At 27.9% G+C, this 24947-nt stretch overlaps 1 protein-coding gene across 2 annotated transcripts in view; it reads right to left on the minus strand.

The window, feature by feature from the left end:
* The window catches only part of LOC136089327 (uncharacterized), an 86033-nt gene that overhangs the window by 30295 nt on the left and 30791 nt on the right, over positions 1–24947 (minus strand). For both annotated transcript variants that reach the window (XM_065815291.1, XM_065815292.1), the window contains exon 3: positions 4970–5461. In XM_065815291.1, the coding sequence (XP_065671363.1) occupies positions 4970–5461 (492 nt within the window). The remainder of the gene's footprint in view (positions 1–4969; positions 5462–24947) is intronic.

The following is a 24947-nucleotide window of genomic DNA, read 5'->3' on the forward strand; positions in this document are numbered from 1 at the left end:
AAACACTGGAAAACCAAATCGAGTTATAAGCCAGTTGGAAAAAAATTTGCTAAAAGAAAACTGGAAGAACATCGTGTTCTTGACCAAATCCTGTGCAAAGGAGAACTTGGAAGAAACAATATTTTATTCAATATCGAATATCATTTAATCCCAAAAATTGTAAAAAACTACGTGGAGCTCAGGAAAAGTTTCAAGAATAGTAAAGAAGTGATTACTGAATAAAAGGGTGACCTGAAGTTGCTGTTTCATTTAACTCGCGTATTCCGATTTTTCAAAGTATCTGAAGTATTTCCTAAACTAAAGTTGTAGAAAATACCTGAATAAAAAAATACAAGATGAAATTCCCAGAGAAAATTGTTGCGCCGAATCACCAATCAAGTATCTTTAAGATTATTTTGACATCCGTAAAAAGATAAGAACCTCCAGCTTATATTCATTTTGTTGAAAAAAAGTATAATGATTGTTTATTACGTTTTAGTTAGGCTTAATACTACACAACATTTTTTAATATATGCAGTAGCTCTGTAAATGTGTAAGCTGTTATTTAAGTTACTAATTTAATAAGTAATAAATTAATAATTGTTTAGAATGTTATGATTAAAAAACAAACTGTAAAATGCTCAAAAACGTCATATTAAGTCTTCAATTAAAAAAAACTAGAACTAAAAAATAATGAACATAAAACTGTTTAATGTTATATTGATAAGCATATAAAGTAAAATTGAGTTTTAAGTTTGTGTGTGACCTTTTTACTAACAAAATCCAATTAATTTTTTTTCACTACTTTATTGCAAATATTTATTGGTTATGAGCCAGGGATGTTAGGTTACAAATAAAACATAGTCCATTATATATATATATATATATATATATATATATATATATATATATATATATATATATATATATATATATATAGCAAAAATAAACTTTTACTACTTGCCTGATGATTGTGATAACACATGAAACTCAGAGTTGCAATATTAAATTATATTATAAACATTAGCATTTCGTTAATTTCTGGTACTGCGGGTAACAGTAACATATATATTATATATATATATATATATATATTATATATATATATATATTATATATATATATATATATTATGTATATATATATATATATATATATATATATATATATATATATATATATATATATATATATATATATATATATATATATATATATATATATATATATATATATATATATATATACATATAAGGGTTCGTCAAAAAAAACGAATAACATAATTGAACATACCATGGTTTCTTTTATTCAGAAATTAGGTGTTAGTAAAATCCCTGGAAAATTTCAGACTCATAGGTACACTCCTAAGTCCTGCACTTTAGGAAAAATAGTCGCCTATTTTATAAAATAAGGCGCCGAGGTGATTAGGGGCCTAAAAGAAAGGCTCGAAAACTTTTGAAAAATACCACGGTATTTTAAATCATGTATTTAGATGTAAGTAAGACCCAGGAAAAATTTTAGATTTATAGGAACACTGCTAAACCTTCCACTTTGGACTTATAGAAAACCTATGAATCAAAAACTAATTTTCCTCAAAACAATTTTTTATATATAACGGCAACTTATGTGTACTGCTGATGACGGTTGTGTTTAGTATACTTATGATCTTTCAGAATTTGTTGTATTTAGCTTTAAGTATTAAAAAAATGTCAAAAAGAGAAGTGTTTCTTGAAGGAGAAAGAACAGAGGTATTAGCTAATACTAAACTTTTAACTAATAGAAGTGTTACCACTACAGGCTTTTCATAAAGCACAAGCAAAATTCAAATATCTAATTCAACGATGTGACTTCTTGTTTCCTAATTGATAAATTTTAAGCAAGCTGCAAAAAAGAAACTAAATGCCTAATCGAAAAGTATTTTTGTGTTTGTAACCAAGTGAAGAAACTTTGGTTGAAAGCAAGGATTCTATTCTTCATCCAAGATAGAGCAGTTATGAATTTAAATAATAATATCATTATGAATATAAAATGGTATATCAATTAAGCAGCTTATATATATGTCAAGAGGTTAGCGTACCTAACTAGATATACTGTATCATTTATTTAGGACAAAAATAGTGGCTTTAGAAGCTGAAAGAAAGAAACTGGAAAAATTTAAGCCTCACATTAGTACAAAAGCAATTAAAAAGTTGGAGGAGTTTACAAATAAGTTAGATATATTGTTTGATATTGCTCGTAAGGATTGTGATGAGCAAATTCTGAAAGATAGCAGCAGGGATACAAAAGCACGACAAGTAGATGTAATTCTTCTGCAAGATCAAAGAGGATCAAGAGTACAAAAAATTTTATGCAAAGATATTAAGTTCAAAGCAAGAAATAATAGGCTTCAAAAGAGAAAGGGAATATAAGTAGAAGAGAGAAAAAAAGAGGTGCAGAAAAGAAAAGAGAGACTGGAAAAGATAAGCTGTATTAATGCTAATAACAATAATGAACATGCTAATCTTATTTAGGAAATAGATTAAAATTTTGTTATTCCTGGAAAAAAAAAAAAGGTTGTGATTTTATACTTCTTCTTATTCCAAAAAAAATTGGGAAGGACATAGGAATTACTTTGACAACGCTTGGAATCTCTTTAACTGCAGCAGTAGCAACACTGGCTACTATTATAAATAATAAAGAGTAGCTGTTACTATTACCTGTCCAGGCATTCCTGATGATCAATTTGTTTGCATTGTTCCTGTTGACTATGATAAAGCAAGCACACAAACAAAAGCAATTCAAGAAATGCCTGAAGAATGGAAATTATTTGATTTGGTTAAATTTCTATCATTTGATACGACTGTCACAAACACTGAATGATTAAATGGTATTTGTACACAACTGGTGAAGTGCAGGGAAAAAGCTATGGGATGGTTAGCTTGCCAGCATCGTATGTATGAGCTTTACATCAAGGTATCAAGCATAATTTATTTTTATTGATATCTTATGCAAGAGTCAAATTAAAATTTAAAAATATTAGAATTAAAACTTGTCAAGTTTATTTGTTAAATTTTTAAGCATTTTTGCAATTCTAATACTGAAAAGATAAGAACATTAGGTCCAATTGAGCCACTGTTTGAGAAATTGAAAGAGAGTTGTAATGAAATATTAAAGAAGGGGATATGTTACAAATATTTTAAAAGATTTAAGGGAGAGCCAGGGACTTTTTTATCAATCAAGGTAATTGGCACCATGATTTTTTTGCAAGATATTTAAGATATTAGAGTAAACTAAATTCTTAAATTATATTCCGGGCTTCTGAAGCTCTTTCATTTATCCAAACTAGCCTTGATGTTTATTTCTTTCTTCGAGGAGTTTATAAATACCTTGTTCAACTCAGCATTGTTTGGCTAAGGGGATTAGTAATCAACTTCAAGTTCCATATTCCAATGACTTATCATTATGCCCGGTTAATGGCTAAAGGTATTTATTATTTAACGCTTGGCCTTCTACTTCCACAAGTTCCAACCCTTGTACCTGATTTGGTACAAGGGTTATTAAACAACTGCTTCGGAAGCAATTGTTAATAAACTAATTGGTGAGTTCATTTCAGTATTCTATACAACCTGGTTTGTTAAAGCCCTGTTTTTCAGAATTGCTCTGTCTAAAGAGCTACAAGCCATTGATGATACGATTCATTACATAGATAGAAACCCTAAGGCTGCTCTGCTAAGGCATGCCTCAAATCAATGCAGAATACTTTTTCTAATTAATGAGGACTTACCAGAAGATTTTCGACATGCTACTGCTCTTCAGCTTTACAAAACTCCCAGGCCAGAGATAGCATATTCAAACAAACTAGGTAAAAGAATGCCACAGATTGTTGTAAATGCTCCACTAAACTTCTTTCTGAACTTGTAGAAACCAGAGAGTTGGTTTTTATTTGATAAATTGAAACTCACCATGCTTGAACTGGAATGTATTAATAAATAAATCCTTCAAATTGGGAAGTCTTTACTGGAATTCTAAAACGCAAAGAATTTGTACTCTCTCTCCATGTGTTTAGTGATTGTGGGGAAAGGTGAAATAAACTTGCCCAGAACTTTTCAGGGTTTTTTAGACATGATCTTGACAAACAAGCAAATCTTTAATCTGTTGCAAGTCATAAACAAAATTTAAAGTAACAAAGACTAAATCTTGTTTTAAAGATATTAAATGGTAGCATAATAGTTTAATCTTTTCACTACCAATTATATATTTGGAAGAAATGCAATACTTTGAACCTAAATATAATACTTGTTTTATTGAATTATCAAAATAAAGATATAATAATAATATTACTTACGATTTGACTTTACACAACTTAGTTTACTGTAAGATTTAAGAAATATCTGGTAATTAAGACTAATAAAAGTAACTGGTAATTAAGAAATATCTGGTAATAATAACTAACGCTGAGTAATTTGCATGTCATAATTAAAAACCATTTTAGGGAAAATTAGTTTTTCGTATGTGAGTTTTCGATTAGTCAAAAGTAGAAGGCTTAGCAGTGTCCCTAAAAGTCTGAAATTTTTCATGGGTCTTGCTAACACCTAAATACATGATTTAAAATACCATGGTATTTTTACAAAAGTTTTCGAAACTTTTGTTCGGGTCTCTGATCACCCCGACGCCTTATTTAATTTAAAAAAATCAACTGAGCCTGAAATTTTCCAGAGCTTTCACTAATACCTGAATTCGCAATTAAAGAAGCCATGATATGATCAATTATGACTTTCGTACCGATGTGTATTTGTGTGTGTATATATATATATATATATATATATATATATATATATATATATATATATATATATATACATATATATATATATATATATATATATATATATATATATATATATATATATATATATATATATATTATATATATATATACACACAAATACACATTGGGACGATTTAGAAAATAGACATTGAGTTATATATATAAATTTCAAAATTTACGTGCCTTCGTTTCCATTTATAATTCTTAAATCTTTAATTGAGCCATCAGCAGTTTCATCCCATGGATCTGCTGCATAAACATGGACATTTGAAAATGCTTTTGGTTGAGTATTTTCAATGTTATAAATATTTCTTCCATCAATGTACAATGCATACATATAAACTTCATTAAATTGAAACTGGGATATTCTAATTCTTGACCATTCGTTTAGCTGTAAGGGCTGGGTAAAATATAAATGATTAACATCTCCATTAACTGAAGATATAATTAGTAAAGACCCTGAGCCATCGTTAGAAAACCATACTGCTGGAGTTCTATCACCATCATTTCCATAACCTCCTCCTATAGTCAGATGAATAACCGATAAATAAACCATTGTTTTGTACGATTTAGGTTTAATTTTGAAAGAAACAGAGTATGACTTTTCGAGCATTGGCAATGTGGTAATTAGATTATTTTTTATCAACACGTTTTCTTCAAGGTCTTCAATAAAATCTATTAAAACAAAAAAAATTATATATTTATAAATAAATGTATATTTAATTATTTATTTATATATATAGGTTTGTTATCGTTTGATTTTTAATTTTATTCTTTGATTTTTTAACATCTGTAAACTTTATTAAGCCTTCGATTCATATTTTATTGTGCTTAGAAATTAGAATTAATGTTTCTCTAACTTGCTTTAGCATAAGAGATTAATACCAACTTAAAACAATAAAACTTTTTTGAGAGGCGATTAACATTTTTATAGACTTATTATTTTTTGGGCAATGTTTTGAATAAAACATTAAACATATGAATTTTCTTCAGTATCCTCATTTTTTATGTAGCTTTATATTTCAAAAAAACTAGATTTATATTGCAGTGCATATCAAGGTGCGTTGCATTATATACTCTTTACCAAGTTAAATGAAAAGTAGACAATGACTTTTGTCAGGAAAAATAGCATCATACACTACTAATGTAATAAATTGAAACTATTTTCAATAAATTAAGTTAGTTAAATATAAACTATAAGTGTAAATGTATTATTATTTATTTATATTGTGGTCCAATGGCATGTTCTATTATGAGTCTATGCTTATTCCCAGAGTTTTGGAGGAATTTTTTTTGTTAAACTTGTTGTTATACAATTTACTGTGGTACTGATAAACTTTCAGAACTAAATATATTAATATTTACTTCATTATGCAACTCAAACATGAATTATTGTTATTAATTGAATACTTGTATTTTAAATTAACAGCTCATTAGAACTTTTATGTATTTTTTGGAAAAATTTAAACTATATAACAATTTTTAGAAACTTTTGGGAACTACTTTTTAGTTTTGCTTAAACATTAAGGTAGGCCTTGTTTCATGAATGTGTTTAATCTTTTACAGTAAACTTTTGCAAGTTGATATAATTTTGCAACATTCTTCAATACTTTAGTTAAAGTCTGAGATATCAATGTCATTTTTTTCTGTAGGTTTTTTAATTGCAACCTGAATTGCAAAGCAGTGACGATTGTGTGATAGCACTAACAAACTCTCATTAGAGAAAAAACTTGCATAACTTAGTATAAAATAAACTTGCTGAAAAGGTAAAAATCTCTTGTTTTGTTAATATGTAATCATAACTTACATTTTCTTTTCTTACCAAACAATTTAATTATTTTCAGCATTCACCATTGTTTTCATACGATAAATAATTTATTTGAAAAAGAAGTTAAGCACAACATTCAAAAGAATTAAAACAACTCTGTCTTACAGTCGCAAATCCAATTGTAAAGTTAATGCAATGCTGAGCTCATATCTTTATTAATGTAAATATACCCAGCCAACATTTTTAAGGGCACGGGGTTATGTTTAAGATTTGATAGGGACCTTTATGGGCCGCCTATCAAATAAAACCATTTTTATAACTGATGAGTTGCCTATATTTGACCCTCGTTGGTTTTTTATTGCGAATCTTTGTCTTTTATCTGAACGGCTATTGGTTAAAATAGTTTTTTTTTGCGCCTTAGGTTAAAAACAGAAAAACTGTGAAGTTACAAATACCTTAATTATTTTATTAAGTTTTTGTTTAACACATTAAAAGAAATGAGCAGCAAAGTATATAGTGAGCGAAGTCAAAGTCGTCACATTAGTGGAAGGGTAGATGAATATCTTAGAGTTGCTGTTATAGAGTTGTTTGATCATCAAACAAGTTCATCAGATTCTGTGCTAAATCTTATTGTTGTCTCTATTACATTTACATTAGACGATCCTCTGTCTGCAATGCGCCTTAACGAGGGAAATTCAACTATAAATTTACAAGCTAATAATTTTTATGTTCAATATGGGATGGCTTTTCAATGTTTAATGAAAATGCCAATCTTCATGATGAACATTTTGATGACTTTAAGGATTTTGGTACTGACTTTCAAAAATTAGAGAACATTGAAAAAGAGCTAATTTCTGCTTGTGAGAGTTTACCTATATGGTCAACTCAGTATAACATTTCACTTGCTGCAAGAGCTGCTTTACTGAGTATTGTTAAGTCTTTTATTTTAGACATATCATCAGATGCTAGAACTCTACTATCTACTTTAAAAGAAACTGATACAGTGACTTGCAGAGGTTGTCAATACTATTACTTTAGAATATCTAACTCTCTGTGCTTACTTTTTAAAACTTCATTGCTACCCTTGAATGATATATCAGATACATTGACGCTTCATATAAATATTGATGGCGTACCTTTATCAAGATGTTCAAGCTTATGTATTTGGCCTATTCTTAGAATGGTAACAGAACCACCTAATCTTGGTGTCCTTACAATAGGCATCTATACAGGAAATTCCAAGCCTAATTACATAAATGATTATTTAAAAGCTTTTGTTGATGATATGTTGACAGTAGCAAGAATTGGCGTATGCTTTAATGATAAAAATATTAATACTGCTTTTGATGCTTTTATTTGTGATGCACCTGCAAGATCATTTTTGAAGTGTACAAAAGGGCATTCTGGGTATTATGGCTGTGAAAGGTGTACACAGAAATGGGAGTACTTTAACAATCGTATAATACTTCCTGAACTTTCTTCTCCTTTAAGAACTGATGAGCAATTTAATGTATTTGTTTTCCATGGTCACCATAATGGAAAATCTTCTTTGTATGACAAAGGTATTGGTCTTGTTAGCGAATTTGTATTAGACTACATGCACCTTGTATGTTTTGGTATAGTCAAAAAAATTATTCTCTTGTGGATGCCTGGTAAGCGATCTAGAAATGTTTTATCAGCTGTTGCTGTTGCTATCTCTAAACATCTTAACATAATTAGATCCTTTGTCCCCCAAGAATTCGCTCGAAGACCTTGATCACTCCTTGAATTTTGGCAATTAAAAGGTACAGAGTCTTGACAATTTTTGTTATATACTGGACCAGTTATGTTAAAAGATAGATTATCGCCATTACTGTATAAAAATTTTTTCATACTTTCTGTATCATAAGACTACATTTAGTAGAGGATCCTTCTTCAGAACAAGTGATTATGATGAAAAACTTCTCAAAAAGTTTTGTTAAAGACATTTTAAAGTTTTATGAAATTCAAAACTTGATTTATAATGTCCATAGTCTTACGCATGTTGCATGATGTTTGGAAACATGGATCCTTAAATAAGATCTCTTGTTTTAATAAATTAATGAAGTAAATTTGCTGCAGACAACCACATTTCAATTGACGACTACCTGACTTATGTTTTAACTGAGTTCAGTTAAAACAATAGTCAGGTAGTAAAAATTTTTAATTTAAATCTAAATGAGTTAATTGTTTTGAATTAAATAGAAGTATTATTTTAGTAAAAAATATTCTGGTTAATTCATCAAATAAAACTCGTATTGTTTATCAAAAATATTGCAGTGTAGTTTCACTTTTTAATCATCCATTAGGTTCAACTCTACTTGGAATTTATCTAGTAAAAGACCTTGAAGAACAATTATATGTAGCTTTAATCAATTTATTGTCAAAAAAGTATATTTTAGCTTATATATTAGTATTATGTTACTATGCCATAATACATAATGATCGTGGGAAGTATCTTTGAAACAAAATTAACTTTTTTTAATATCACATTTGTTATATATTTTAAAGTTAGCTGAATTTAAACAGAAAATATATATGTGTGTGTGTGTGTATATTAGGGCTCTGTGAATTGCTTTGATTCTATTTGGAAATCAAGTGTTGCTTTACTTTGAAAAAAAATGATTTGAGTATTTTGAATCATTTTATCACACTAGTCCAAAATGGCTCAAAACTTGAACTTGAGTTTCCAAAAAAACCCTTTGGCGGGATAAAAGTACACATGTTCCCATTTCTAAAAAATGCAGAAATTCTTATTCTAAACTAGAAATACCATCCAAATGTTTCTATATGTAGCATATTTGAGTGTTTTTGGAAATCAATTTTTATGTTGATGTGTTTAAAAGTTTATAAAAACCTTTCTTTTTATTAAGATTTTTACTCATTCCTAAAAAATCTAGAATAAGAATGTTAATCTTCAAAGATCCTAAATTTTCCATGTATATTTCTAAACACCTTATTTTTAAGTTCAAATTATAAATAATTATAACAGGACAGAAATAATGCTTCTTGAACTAAGCTAAAAATGCTAAATTTGTAATTTGTACAATGTCATAATAAGGGTGGCAATCTGGAAAATGTTTTTTTTATCTTTTTTCGGGAAAAAGCATTGACTCCTAGTTGCTTTGGTATATGAATTGTGTCAAATCAAGTTATTCATTAAAAACGCCTAACGCAGCTTAAAATGCCTAACTAAATCCTTTTCTTTGTATGAGAAAGTCTGAAAGAATTTTAACCTCCTTGTTGATTTAGCGAGTCAAAGAAAAATTTTCTGATGAAATTGATTTTGCCGATTAAAGGGTTTCATTGGGAGATGGAGATTTAACCTTCAAAAAAGGCACAATGGCAAAAATGTGCGTTCCAACATCATCATCATCATCATCATCATCATCATCATCATCATCATCATCATCATCATCATCATCATCATCATCATCATCATCATCATTATCATCATCATCATCATCAAAATCTTAGAAAAGATGTTCAGAATCCTTAACAATCATTAAAAGAGGTTTCACACACACTTGCAGTAAATCTACCTTCAGTGAGATTGTGAAGCTGCTTGCATCTAAAAGTTTGAAGGTTAGAGAGCAGATTGCATCATCTGTAATTCTTTTAAATGATGCATCTCCCATGGAACCATCAAAATAAGAAGATCTGGGGGTGTAAATCCATCGCCTGTAACACAAGATATTGTTTTGGAAGATTTATTTTACTTTTTATAATACAGATATATTTGTAATTTCATCTATGATTTAAACAAAAAACTAATATGCTTTTTTATCAACTTACGATGGACAAGTCTTTGTTTAAAAAGGAATACAATAGTACTTACCTTTGTACCAAATTGATAAAAAGTAAAAAAAATTCTACAAATATTGGACTATTTCATTTTTCTAACTTTTACTACGATTTTAGGCCCTGCATGTCAAAAGGAACTCTTCAAAAAAGAATCTGAGTTGGCTGCCCAAGATTTATTTTCTCAATTATGTGTCAAAATCTAAAATAGCTGAGACTAACTTTCGTGAGAAATTCTCTCAACTTGGTAGGCAGCTTTCTAATCACTTCACCCAAACAACAATTGATGTTCATCATGATCAGAATAAAATCAGGTACCAAACAGTGGTCCACCGCAAAGAACTCTCTGCATTTACAGATGAAGTTTTGATGAGAAGACAAGTTTTTACTGGTCATATGGTAAAACTTGGCATATTTGGAGGTGGCGGTTTTTTTAAAATCAACCTTGGAATCCAGAATCTATCATCTCAACCAGGAGGATCTATCATCTCAACCACTCTGTCCAGCAAAAAGAAAGTTATTAACTTCTCAGCTTGGAAAGGACAGTAGTGTTAAACGTCAGTTTCTTGTAGCCATTGCTGAAGATGTTCCTGAAAATTATGAAAATCTGAAAACAGTCCTTAACCTAATTACACCAAACACTTTGAAATACTTTGTTTCTTTTGACATAAAAGTTGCTAACATCCTGTGTGAATTGCATTCACATGCTAGTACCCATCCATGCATATGGTATGATATAGGCTCTAAGAATCTGTTCTTCAAAGTCAATCTTTGCACTTTTGGAACACTATGAAATTGTTTCAAAGCCTTTGAAAATGCTGGCAAGAATCTAAAAAAAGCAAAGCAGTTAAAAACTTCATTCATTATCCCCTTTTCTCTGTGGAAGATGGAATGCTTGTCTTTGACGTAATTTCTCCAAAGGAACTTCATCTACTCCTCGGTGTTGTTAATCACCTCTACATAGCACTGAAAGACCGCTGGTCAAAGGCTGATGAGTGGCCATCAGCTCTTCACATCAAATGTCAGTCTTTTCATTGAGGTCAATTTGTAAGGAATGAGCGTCACAAACTTTTGAAATTAGAAGCATCAGTGATCGAATTTAACAGCAAACATTTGTCGAATGTAAAAAAAAAATTATCAAAGTGATTTTATTTGTTTGGAAGATTAAATGTGAATTAAAAATGTTTTTTGTTTGTCATTTTAACTTAATTTTTATAAAAAATACTCAATACTATGAATATTATGCATTTGTTATATTCAAACGAAATTTTTATAACTACCACTAATGTTTTTTTTAAACTAAGGAATTTCCAAAGCCCATACATATAATAACGGAATGTTACAACACACAAATATGCTACATATAAAAACATTTGGATTGTATTTCTAATTTAGAATAAGTTAAAATCATTTTTTTCAATAATTATGTCAACTGGTATTTCTTTATAAAATGTTAAAAACTCAAAATCAATTTTCTTCCTCAAACGAAATAGTTTGATTTCAGTTTTTGCATTTTTTGAAATAGGAGCATGTATACTTTAATCCCCCCATAGGGCTTTTTCGGAATTTCAAGTTCATGCTTTGAGCCACATTTGGATAGTGTGTTATATAGTGTTTGTGTTTTTGTTTTTATAGATATCCATTGCTAAGTTTTTTTTTCTATTGCTAATATACGTAAATACTTTTCTAAAGAAGCACCAAATATTTAAGCCAGGCAAAAAAAACCAAAAAGATTTTTTATAAAAATTTTTTTTTTTTTTTTTTTTAAATAAATTATTAAGTTTATGTTTCTTCAAAATGCTGATTCGATTCGTAATTCGATTTGATTGACGAATAAAGTCCTTCTTTATTTTTAGATTTAATTCCGAAAAAAAGGAAAGATATGCAATATTGTTTTTCTTATGGCATAAATTCTATTTAATCTACTTAATTAATTTTTTGAAGATTTAATTTCAAATTTTCCAGGAACAGTATAATTTTATTTACTTATTCCTTTTCAAGTTTGGTTTGTTTGTTTTAGTTGTTATGATATATAATTTTTTTATTATTCAGTTTAGTAGAGGAAATTGAGACAATAAAAAAATAATTTTTTGGTTTTCATTTGAACATAAATACATCATATTAAACTATGTTGTATTTTAATTAAGGTTACATATTAAAATAAACAGTGTTATCACATAATATATTTTTGTTGGATTTTCCTATAGATAAAAACTCAAAGAGACAAAAAAGTGTTTGTAAGTTTTATTTATTTATATCTTATTTTCTTCTTTTACAATAAATTTGGTAATGCGGTACTTTTCGCTATTGATGAGTTTGTGACAATATGCCCTGTTGCAATTATTTGTCAACAGTGTTTTGCTTCTGACAATGAAGATGTTCTTTTCTAGCCCCCTGCAGGGTCAAACATAAAGCAACTTGTTAAGCATGAGTCGAAACCGACAGAATCATGGAACAAGTTTAATGTTAGGTTCTTAAGGAAAACTTGTTGTTCCTCTAACTCAAAAGTCATTTTTCCCAAGTAATCCCTTCTCACTAATACCTTCTTCTGCAATTTTTAAACAGTCGTTTGCTTCCCAATCAACTTCTCATGAGCTCAAACTTTGTTGCGCCTCTGAATTAAAAGACAATATACAAACAAAGCAAAAAGGCTTCTACTTTACCAAACGATTCAAATGATAGGTATTTGTTTAAAATTTTTTAATATATATGCTATTTTGAATCTATATGCAAATTACTAAATTTTAATTAAGTTGAAAAAACAAGTAATAAAATTGAGTGCATGTTGAATTATATAATATATAATATAGATGACTTTGTTTACATTGTGTTCGACACTACTAAAAATAAAAATTTTCAAAAGCCTTAAAAAAGAATCCTGATGAAATACTTTTTTGTGTGTGTTGTGAGAGGAAGTGTCAGATTCATAGATTGGTTGATTGCATTGATTGAATAACTTGGTTCCATTGGCAATGGCTAGGTTTATTCAAGAAATGAATAAAAATAATTTACACATGATTATCAAAAATATTTATTTTCAAATATATTTTTCACTTTATTTTAGGTCAACCTAACAGAATTGAAAATCTTTTGGGTAGAGTACTGAGGAAGCTCGAAAATGTGAAAGAAATACAGCTTTAAAAAACAGCTCTAACAATACAGCTCAAGAAATACAAACGGCAATGATTGAAGCAGCCACTTTAATATGCTGAATTTCTACAATAATTTTTCCTTTATAATCTGAATTAAGATTTGATGAAATGGAAAAGAAAACTAAGGAATATTAGTTTTTGAATAGTGTGATAGCTATTATTTGATTTTTTAATAATTAAACAAAGTCATCCTATCATTCTAAGGTACAAATGATTTTCAAGTTATTGTGTAATGTAGTAAGCAAATTTTTAGGCAAAATTTGTAAGCGATATTGGGGTAATTGTCTTGAGGAGGCGACAAAATGAGATTGTGTACAGTAAGTGCAATTTTTTTCTTATGTAATGTAATTAAATTTTATGTTAATGAATAGATAAACATTGTTCAAATGAATTTTATTTTTGTTCATAAAATGGTATTGTTTGAACTCATAATACTGAAAACTGGTGAGAAATTCAGTGAATTAGCCAAAACATTGGAAATTGCAAACCAAGTCAAGGATATTATTATTAAAATTTTGAAAGAAAGATTTAGTACCACTGTCAATTTTGTTAAAAGTTAAAGTTGGGTCTAACAGCTAAAACATTACATTTATTATTTAATACATTTATTATATATTATCTAAGTATGATTACGCTAATTTAATAGTGGTAGTGTCGTTTTACTTTCGTTTTTAATAAAGAACTTTCTAGACTTTTCAAAAGCGTTTCTTTACTCCTCGCGGTCTTTCAAGCAAGGTCTATAAGCCGATTAGAGCTGATAAATTTTTAGTTTCAAGTGGAATTGATGTTTTTCATCGTTTAATTTTACAATAAAAATTTAAGTAAATGTTTGTTTGTTGTTTGTTATTCGTATTTCTCCAATTTTTATTACCTGTTTCCTTTTCTTTAAATAAATTAGGACAATAAAAAATTGGTAATTACTCTTCTTTTGAAATACAGGCAAGTAATAAGAACATTTTTTTTTAATTTTAAAATTGATGGTTTTCCTTTACTTAAATTCTCTAGTAAGCAATTGTGGCCAATTTTAGCTTGCTTTGATTATTTTTATATTTTTGTTGTTGGCATTTACTTTATTGAAACCAAGCCTTATTCAGTAAGTAAATACCTATTATTTTCTTTGAGTTAAGACAATAATACAAAATGGTTTTCTATACAACAATAAAATATAAATGTAACTGTCAAGTCTTTCTTTAGTGGGATCTTCCAGCTAGGTTGTTTTTTAAATCTCATAATGGTTATAACTTTTGTCAAAAGTGACAAAACACAACTATTCTTTAATAAGTTCCGTTTATGGAACTTATAAAGGAATAATTGTGTTTAATAAGGAAATTCTCTACCCACCTATCTCACCTATATAAATCAACTGTTACAACTGGTTTAAGTTTTTAAATTAAACTCATTTGTTAGTGACTTATCCTACTCTTTTGAAATTTGAATTTTCTCCAAATAAAAATCACATAAAAGAATAAAGATACTAGTTGTACCAGACATGTCAAAGTCTGCTTTTCAAAATCAATATTTATATTTAATATTTGATAAAATTTATTTTTTAGTTTCCTATCCAACTTCAATGAATTAATTGAATGAATGAATGAAATTTTGATAACTTATGGTTTTATGTTTTAATATTTAGTAAAAAAATATATAACACAGCAAACATTTAAAGAGGAGTTTCAATAGACCTGCACAGGCATTTTAGAAGGGTGCTGTTTTAGTCTTCATATTTTTTATGGACCATAAGTGACAGCACCCAAAAAGAGATAACATAAATAACGACTATATCACTTGTTGGAATGTTATCGGCTGGCCATATAAGTATTTTACTAAGTAAACAATGAGTTAAACTCCCTTTAACTGCACAAAATGCCTACATAGGTCAACTGCAAATCCACGACAACAATGTTTGCTGAGAAAGTTTCAATATGAAGTTATTTATTTATTGACATATATGTTAAGGGTTCCCAATCCTTCTTAAAAACCTTAAATACCCTTGGAAAAAAAATTCTCCTTAAAATTCCTAAAAAAACCTTAAAAAAAGTTAAAACTTGACTGCTTACCTTAATTTACTTTTCTATCAATTTTATTTTTCACATTAATGGAAAATTTATTTATGAACATATATATGAATTAGTCAAATACATGTTTGTATTTAGCAATATTATAATATATTTTTGTTTTATGTTTAAAAAACTAGCATTGCTAGTTTTTAAACAAATTACTAGCAGTTAGCACGGATCCTGATAACGCCTATCTAGCTCACCCAAGAATTCCACTAATACGGAAAGATAGCGTACACATCAAGGTACTCTGTGATACAAATTTTGAAATCTTTTTATTTTGTCCGTGGAAAAAAATTTAATTTGAATGTTCAAATTGAGTAAAATTTTGACTTTATAGTGCGCCAATAAAAACACTTGTAGAATATAAACCACTTTATATAATTTAATAAAATTTGGTGCAAATGTAGCCTATAGCCACCAAACTCTTGACAAAATTTAAGTTAAATTAGTTGCCTGGTTTAGGATTTATGGCAGTTTTAGTTTGAATTTTGTTAGTTGTTTGCTACTTATGCCTCAAAGCGTTACCGATTACTTTAATATTCGGTCATTATTTTAAAAATAATGGTTACATGAGTGTTCTACTTTGTAATACCAACAATTTTTATTATAAATATTTTGTTGGTACATGTACCATTTTCATTTTGTAGACCAAAGTATTGATTTGCTACTTAAAGCGTGGTTTGAATCTGTAGACACGGCTTTCAAAGTGTGTGTGGGAAGGAGGGGAGGGGCGGGCTACAACTCTACTATTTCTAAATAAAAAACAACATTTCTAAAAAAAAAGAGACAACATTTCTCAAACAAAAGGTCCTCAAAAAAAAAAATGGGTACGCCTTGGCCCCCTGGCCTTGAATGCATAGCGTGAACCAATCAACATTTCTTAAGGTATAAGCTAAATCCAAAACGCTTAAAAAAGTGCAAAACTGGTCAAATGATTACCAGTTGGTAAAACAAACAAAAAAGCAGATCTCTTAAATTTTTTTATAATGACTATTGAAATCATCTTAAATACATTTACCTTAAAAATTAAGTGAAAAATAACTATTTAAACCTTATTTTTAATATTGTATTTCCATAAAATAGTATCTGATTACATTTTAAGGCGTGTTTTTTAATTTTCTCCACAAAATATTATATTAATTAATAGCTCAATGTACTCTTTTTATACAAATACCTTACAATACTATTTTTAAAGATAGTGAAAATGTTCATTATAAGCCGTATGCTAAGAATTTTAGCTGCCCAATCTTTAATAACTCAAACTATTCAAGCAATTCTTTAAAGATGCATACTGTTTAGATCAATTATGTAGCGCATCAATCTTTCTTTGTACTCTAGATGATTATTTTTTTGCTTATACCACAACCAATGTTAATAAAAATCTTGATGAGAAGTTTTGACAGTTTGTTCACAATAGGGCCCTAAAGGGGATTCTTTGTGACTGATGAAATTCTTGATGTGGTAGAAGACAACGTGAATTATTGGTGTTACGCTTGCACCAGTTATCATTAAGTAACAGCTTTTAAAATTTTCCCTTTTTTTTGCGAAATCCGGCTGAAGGTTGTATTCCCAAAGCAAGCCTTCACAACTAAATTGAAGCTTTTGAATGCTTTAATTATGCACAAAATGTAGGGAACCATGTTTGTACCAGCAAGTTTCTGCAGCACCTCCACATTTTTAAAAAGTTTCCTGCATTCATTTCCCTCAAACTGGTCCCCATGACATGGGCTAAGTTAAATGTGGAGGACGGTTGGCTACTTAACAGCTTCTTTCCAAGCAGTTTAAGGATCTTGAAAAGATGCTTGACAAACTCCTAAGAGGAGACGCAATTCCACATATGGGATGTATTCCAAAATCAGAACATTGACAGTCCCGCAGATGATTGGCTTTCGAATGACATTGCCGAACAGCTTTGCATTAGCGACAACCCCTTCAGATTGCGGAAAAAACTCAAGGCTTGAATTGATTGAGCCCAATGCTCGCAAGTTTCCAGATTCGGCTAGACACTTGAATTTGACATCATATCATGAGCAAAATTGCCTACTTAAATGGGTTGAAAGACCACAAATTATATTTGCAACTTTCATATCACAAGCCAAAATTAGTTTAACTCCATTTGCATTGATCGGTGACCAGATTTGTTCAATATTGAAGTGTGTTTCTGGCAAATTTTCTGATACCCCAACCAGAATTTGTTTCTTAACTCCAGTGTCTTTACCAGTCTATTGAGTGAGAGATTGTTGTTGTTGTGGTGAGCCGGCTTCACCTCTTAACGCAGTATTGACAATACTTAGGGAAAACTTAAGAAAATCTTTGCCATCATCAAGTCCGAGCAAAACAAAATAACCACCAGAAACTTTTTTTAAAAAAAAATTTTATTGCAACTATAAAATATGTATATTTTGGTTTTAGATCAAAGAAGGCTCAGCCACCATCAAGGGCTACAAAATCGACCATTATTGCTCTTTTATATGTGCAATTATATGCGGGCCTATCAAATAACGGATTAAAGAAACTTGATAAAACTGTAAACCAAACATCAATTAACAAGATGGTAGATGGTATTACATAGTAGAACACAAATGTAACCATTTATTTTAAATAATGACCGAATATTAAAGTAATCGGTAACGCTTTGAGGTATAAGTAGCAAACAACTAACAAAATTTAAACTAAAACTGCCATGAATGCTAAACCAGACAACTAATTAAACTGAAATTTTGTCAAGAGTTTGGTGTGGCTATAGGCTACATTTACACCAATTTTTATTAAATTATATAAAGTGGTTTATATTCTACAAGTGTTTTTATTGGCGCACTATAAATTTTACTCAATTTGAACATTCAAATGAAAATTTTTTTCATTTTCATTTTTCACGGACAAAATTAAAAGATTTCAAAATTTGCTTTACAGAGTACCTTGATGTGTAAACTATCTTTCCGTATTAGTGGAATTCTTGGGTCAGCTAGGTAGGCATTATCAGGATCCGTGCTGACCGTGATTACAATTTTATGTATTTAAATATGCATTTAAAAATCTTTAATTGATGCGTTTGAAGTTTTTACATTTAATTTTGTTATAAATAAAAGAAATTTTATTTGATTAATAGTATTTAACCCTAACCTCGATTTTTGTTTTTGCCTTTTTTTTTAAAAAAAAAAGCAAAGTTTTTGGCTATAGTTTATTTTATGTAATGGTTAATGTAATATAGTTTGTTTTATAATTAAATAAAAACTTCTGTGATGTATGTAACTCTTTTTTTTGAGTTGTTTTTTAAACATTATTTCAAGGGAGTTGTCAAGTATAGTATCTATAGTATTTATAAGTAGAGTATAAATAGTTTCTTTTATGTACTATGCTTAAAGAATTTTTATAAGTAACAGCTTCTTTAATTCATTCAGCTCCTTCAAAATTTGAAAGTCTGTGATTCAAAAATTTGCTTTTCCCAAAAAAAAAAGTTAAAAAAAACATATGAAGGCAATGATAAATTATTAAGTTTTACAATGGTTAATGTAACTAATATTTTTTTTTTGCAATAATTATCTTGGAAGTTATTTTAGCTATATAGGTTTCTTTTCCGTAATAAATTTGTTTTTTTAATACTCTACATTATTTAAAATAGCTACCTTGTCAGTCCAGCGAGAAAAAAAGAGCATTTAAGATTCCATTCCGAAGGACGAAGTTAATAAAATTTTAATTTGTTTATATATATATGTATATATAATTATATATATATATATATATATATATATATATATATATATATATATATATATATATATATATATATATATATATATATATATATATATATATATACACAATACAATTGAATTGATCAAAGCACTAATGAATTATCCTATGTCCAATATAACTTCCATTAAATTGCCCCATATCACTTATACTAGTGTTATTTTTTGAATTTAGAAATAGAAGTTATTTAATGTTGGTGAGTCATCATGCAATGCAGTTAAGAAGGGCATGTTTCCAAAGCAAGTATAATTTTTCAATAAAAATAGCTTTTTTTATACCATCGTTTTACATATGTTTGTGTATGCGTGTGATATGTGTTTTTGTATGTGTTTATTAAATATATATGCCAAAATAAATATATATATATATATATATATATTTATATATATATATTTATATAAATATGTATATATATATATATATATATATATATATATATATATATGTTTTACGTCATAAAGTATATTATAAATGTTCTCTTTATTCCTTTCCCCTTTATTTTTATTTTCTTATCTTTACAATTTTTTTTAGCTTTAAGACTGTTTACCTGATTCCTTCAGCATTTGTACTATCTGGGTAGATACATAAATAATTATTTCTTTGTTATTGTATTGCAGTTTTTCATTTATTTACAGATAATTTTTTAGTAGTGTTGAGTGTTAGTAAAAAACCTTTAGCAATGATTTTTTTCATCGATACATTTTTCATTTTTGAGACTTGAAAGAATTTTTTTATTAAAGAAGTCTATTAATATCTTTGTTTTGTTTTTAGAGTTGGTTTGTGTTGATTAATGATTAAAAACAGAAAGTACATTACTTTAACAAATTTTAGTTAAAATCTGGTAAGGTTACAATTAATCTGGCAAGTTTATATTCGAGACTTATGTTTTCATGTTTCATAAAGTGATTAGTTTACCGATTTTTGTAACATATCAATTAGTTTACTGAGTTTTATAAAATAATTAAAAGATTTTCTTTATTTAAAAGGTATAAATTTCTTTTTAAATATACATGTTTTCGCCATGTTTTGCCTGGGCTTCCGTAAATGGTATTAGGCTGTAAAATTTTTACCTAAACAACTTTTTATACCTCCATGGTATTTATTTTAAAATTATATTTACATGTTTATTTATCAGTTAAATAATAAATTAATGTATATTTTTTTTCCAAGAATAGACAAGACATGGTAAAGCATGTGTGTTGGTAATGCAATATCATTTTAACAATATACAACTTTATAAAGTTGTATATGGTAGCATGTATTTTCGTATAGAGTCACGCTGTAGTACTGTTTAAAGTTCATCTAAGTTTAATTAATTTTTCAAATAATTTTCCACAAAGTGTTTCAGAATTTAGGTTTAAAACAATATAAAATGTAATATGTTTAATATACAATTATAAAATGCACCTCAAATGCAACATCAAATCAGAAAAGAATATTTGGTCTAAGATAATTAAAATTTATTTATGTTTGAATAATCCCGATTATAATTGTAACTATTCAACACTTGGTTAAAATTGTAAGTGGATTTTTATTGTGATTTAAAGATTTGAGTAATAACGATAAAGTCATTCTGTGGCAAAACTGTTTATATGTTTTTCATGTCATACCTAATAACATCAAACATAAACCGTTAAATAATTTAACTTAGATTCCCTGCAGACTGTCTGCCAGCACTTGTGATTGCAACTGATAATAGAAACTAAAAAAGTTTACACAGCATTAAAAATTGTGTCATTTTGAGGCTTCAGTTCTCTAGTAATTATTCTTGTATTTTATTATAATTTATATTATTTTTCAACAAATAGAATGAAACTTTTGTTTAAGAGATTTAATAACAATAGTGCTTTATTTTAAAGTTGCTTTGAGGTGGTTAATGTGTAACAACCAACTATGGAAATAAATAAACTTGGTTTCCTGGACCTTTACTTCAATCCCTTTATTGTTATCTTACACGTGTACGATTGATATAATGTTTTGAGTAAGCTTGTGTTTCTTATTTGTATTTTTAAGAAGAAAAACATTAAAGCATTATATTGTTATGTTAACAAATTAATGCATTATATTGTTATGCAATCAAGGCGGCATAATAAGAGAACTCGCAGAACAAAACAATTGTCGAGCAGTTTAAATCAAATTATTGGATAATAAAAGTTTTTTGTTGCATAAAAATATTATGAAGTTCAACTCTTTTTTTAAAACTGATTTATACAAAGGATGTCATAGTAAACATTTTTTAAGCAGCCGTGGCGCAGTGGTTAGAGTTCTGGTTCAGAACCCAGAAGTCCCGGGTTCGATCCCGGCTCTAGCCCAATAAGCGACATTGGTAAGGAAGGAGGCGTGAACTTCTAGTTAAATGCTCTCCCGCGGTAACGTGATAAGACCGTAAGGACTTCTGGGAGCACCTAAAAAATGAAAAAAAAAAAAAAAAAAAATATTTACACGCTTTATACAACTTATTATCTTTACTGTGAATTTAAGATTTAAGAACAGTATTTTAACTTTTTTAGCTTAAATAAAAAATGCGACAAATAAAATGGAACTTACGAATCTTCAAAAAATAAGTTTTAAATAATTAAGAAAACGGGCGCTATACAAAAAAACACCTGGGTTTAATGTGGGATTTCCTGTCAGAAACCAAGACTTAACTTTTGACATTTTTGATAAGGAACTCGTATATGCAGAAATTAAAACATTTGGATTCCCATATCTTTTTGTTAAAATATCAATAGCCTTTTTACAATTTAGAGAGTTAGGTAAAAGACCCGCATAAGTAGCTAATGCTTAGCCACACAAATACCTCCTTAAATATTTAAATCAAATTATATAACAGAATTATTCATTTTTGTGGATCTCTTCACAGTCTCTTTTTTATAACCATTAAACTGATGTACTCTTCAACTTTAGTGTAACTCTAGCGAAACACTCATGGTAAAACTACTCTTTTACTTTTCAAAACCTTATTTTCAGTTTCATTTTAATCAGACGTATTCAAGATTTCATTATTTATGTTACTTTTTTTCTCATAAGTCTTAAATAAATTTTTTATATTCCTTTTAATTCAGCCTTGTTTAATTCTTTATTCACTAACTTCTCATTACTTTCACTTAGTAAATTTTAAAAACTCCCTCTTAAAACTCTTCACTTCAAAATTTTTCTATCAAGAGGAGCTGACACTTTAAAAAACACAACTATAAAATAATCAAATTACATCTTGCACTATAAAATAGGTTTAAATCATAACAAAATCCTAAAAAAATGAAAATAAATTCTACAAAATAATCTCCTTACCACCTAAATAAGTCAATGTTCAAAATTATTGTCATTTATTTACATTCATATTCACATACATTCATTAATTACAATACATGTTCAAATTAATTAAAACTCGACTTCTTAAATTAAAACTTTTTCACTCGGCGCCAAATTTAGTTTGTTGACCATTAGCTACTGAAAATAACGCAATTAAGTAAAAAATAACTTTATCTTTTGGTCACAATACGATATTTGTTTTCACTGTTAAATATTAGGTTTTTGCGAATTTGCTCAATACTTTATTGTCTTTGCAGTAATTGTCTTCCAGATAATTATTATTAGTACACAGCTTTAGAAATTATTGCAATATTTTATAATAATTTTTGTGTTATTCTATTTTAATTAAAATTCGCTAAGTCTTGCCCATTGATAAAATAATATGAATGTTTGAATGTTGTACTTGCTATAAGTAAATGTTGGGGTTTTGCTCTTTAATATAGGAAGCTCTTTAATATATTTATAAATATATATATATATATATATATATATATATATATATATATATATATATATATATATATATATATAATATATATATATATATATATATATATATATATATATATATATATATATATATATATATATATGTATATATATATATATATATGTATATATATTTATATATATAAATATATATGTATATATTTATAGGAATATAAATATATATATATATATATATTTACATATATATCTAAAAGAATATATATATATATATATATATATATATATATATATATATTTTTTGTGTGTGTTTTTAGATGCCCCAAGAAGTCCTTACGGTCTTGTCACAGAACACCGCGGAAGTGCATTTAACCAGGAAGTTCACGCCTCCTTCCTTACCGTGACGCCAAAATATATATATATATATATATATATATATATATATATATATATATATATATATATATATATATATATATATGTATGTATATTTATAGGATCATATATATATATATATATATATATATATATATATATATATATATATATATATATATATATATATATATCTATATATATATATATAGATATTAGGGTGATCCTTATTTATAAGGAAAATTTTTTTTTTCGATCTGTTTTGAAATTATTTGCCAGAATGTATCTTTATATAAGACATGAAAATATACCAAATTTCAGCTCAATCGGTTAATATTAACACGTGCCGCATCGACGCTGAAGTTGTGAGATTCAATGTAAGGCAGTTACTTATTAGAACGACAATGTACGCTTGACTGTAAACATAAAATTACGCATTTTTTTTTTAAATTTTAGTATTAAACATACTAGTTAATATGAAAACGTAAAATAAAGATATAGTTTATCCTAATACTATATTTTTTATTTATTGAAATGATACATCCACTTCAGATAAATATTTTGGATTAAAGTAAGCCTCCTTTTTAGTGGCGACTGGGAACTCTCTCCGGTACTCATGAATAACCTGAATAAAATACAAATAATATTGAATGTGTTTTCTAAACCTAGCCTATAGAATGTGTTCAAGAAAAAAATAACAAAAAATTAAATTTGTTTATACATACCTGTATCAAAAATTGTTTTTGATGCTCATTTTTCGTCATTTTTTCATTGTAATCCTCAATCAACTTCACTCCTCTTTCTGCAATATTATTTGTATATTTTAAGGTTGAACTGACATTTTTTCCTGTGCGATAATTCTCTCTGTTTTCCCAATTCAGCGGATCGTCCTGAAGAAATTCAACACAAATACCGACTCGTTTAAATAACTGAAGTGAATCGGCGGACAATAATTTAGTTAGTAGATATTTTTGAACAAAATTTTGGACATCTCGGATTTGCAACGATAGTTTTTTCTCAATGACTTCTGTCTCTTCATTTTCTTCTTCTTTTTCATCCGCAGTCTCTATGTTTTTACTTGCACATTCTATGATCTTTTAAGCCATTCTAATTTCTTCAACTCTCTCAATTCTATCGTCAAATATTGCTATGGCAGCTCACTCTTCACTTAGATTCCATAAATTGTCTAAAAATTTTGTTATTGCAATGGTTGCAATGTTTTCGTTATAATTTTTAAATTTAACTAATTATCTCAAAAAATATATATTATTTAGGGGAGCTCCTGTAGTATTCGTTGCTGAAAACCAGGCCTCTACATAACAGTATATAACGAAAACACAAATTTCTGCATTCAGTTTTGAATTATCCTTTCTCATTTTCATTTGATCGCGAAATAAAAAAAGTTTTAAACAATAAATTGCTTTAGACATCCATCTCGCTAAATGATATGCACCGGGGCCCCTAAAACTCACATT

The sequence above is a fragment of the Hydra vulgaris genome, chromosome 13 (assembly GCF_038396675.1).
Source record: "Hydra vulgaris chromosome 13, alternate assembly HydraT2T_AEP".
NCBI lineage: Eukaryota > Metazoa > Cnidaria > Hydrozoa > Anthoathecata > Hydridae > Hydra > Hydra vulgaris.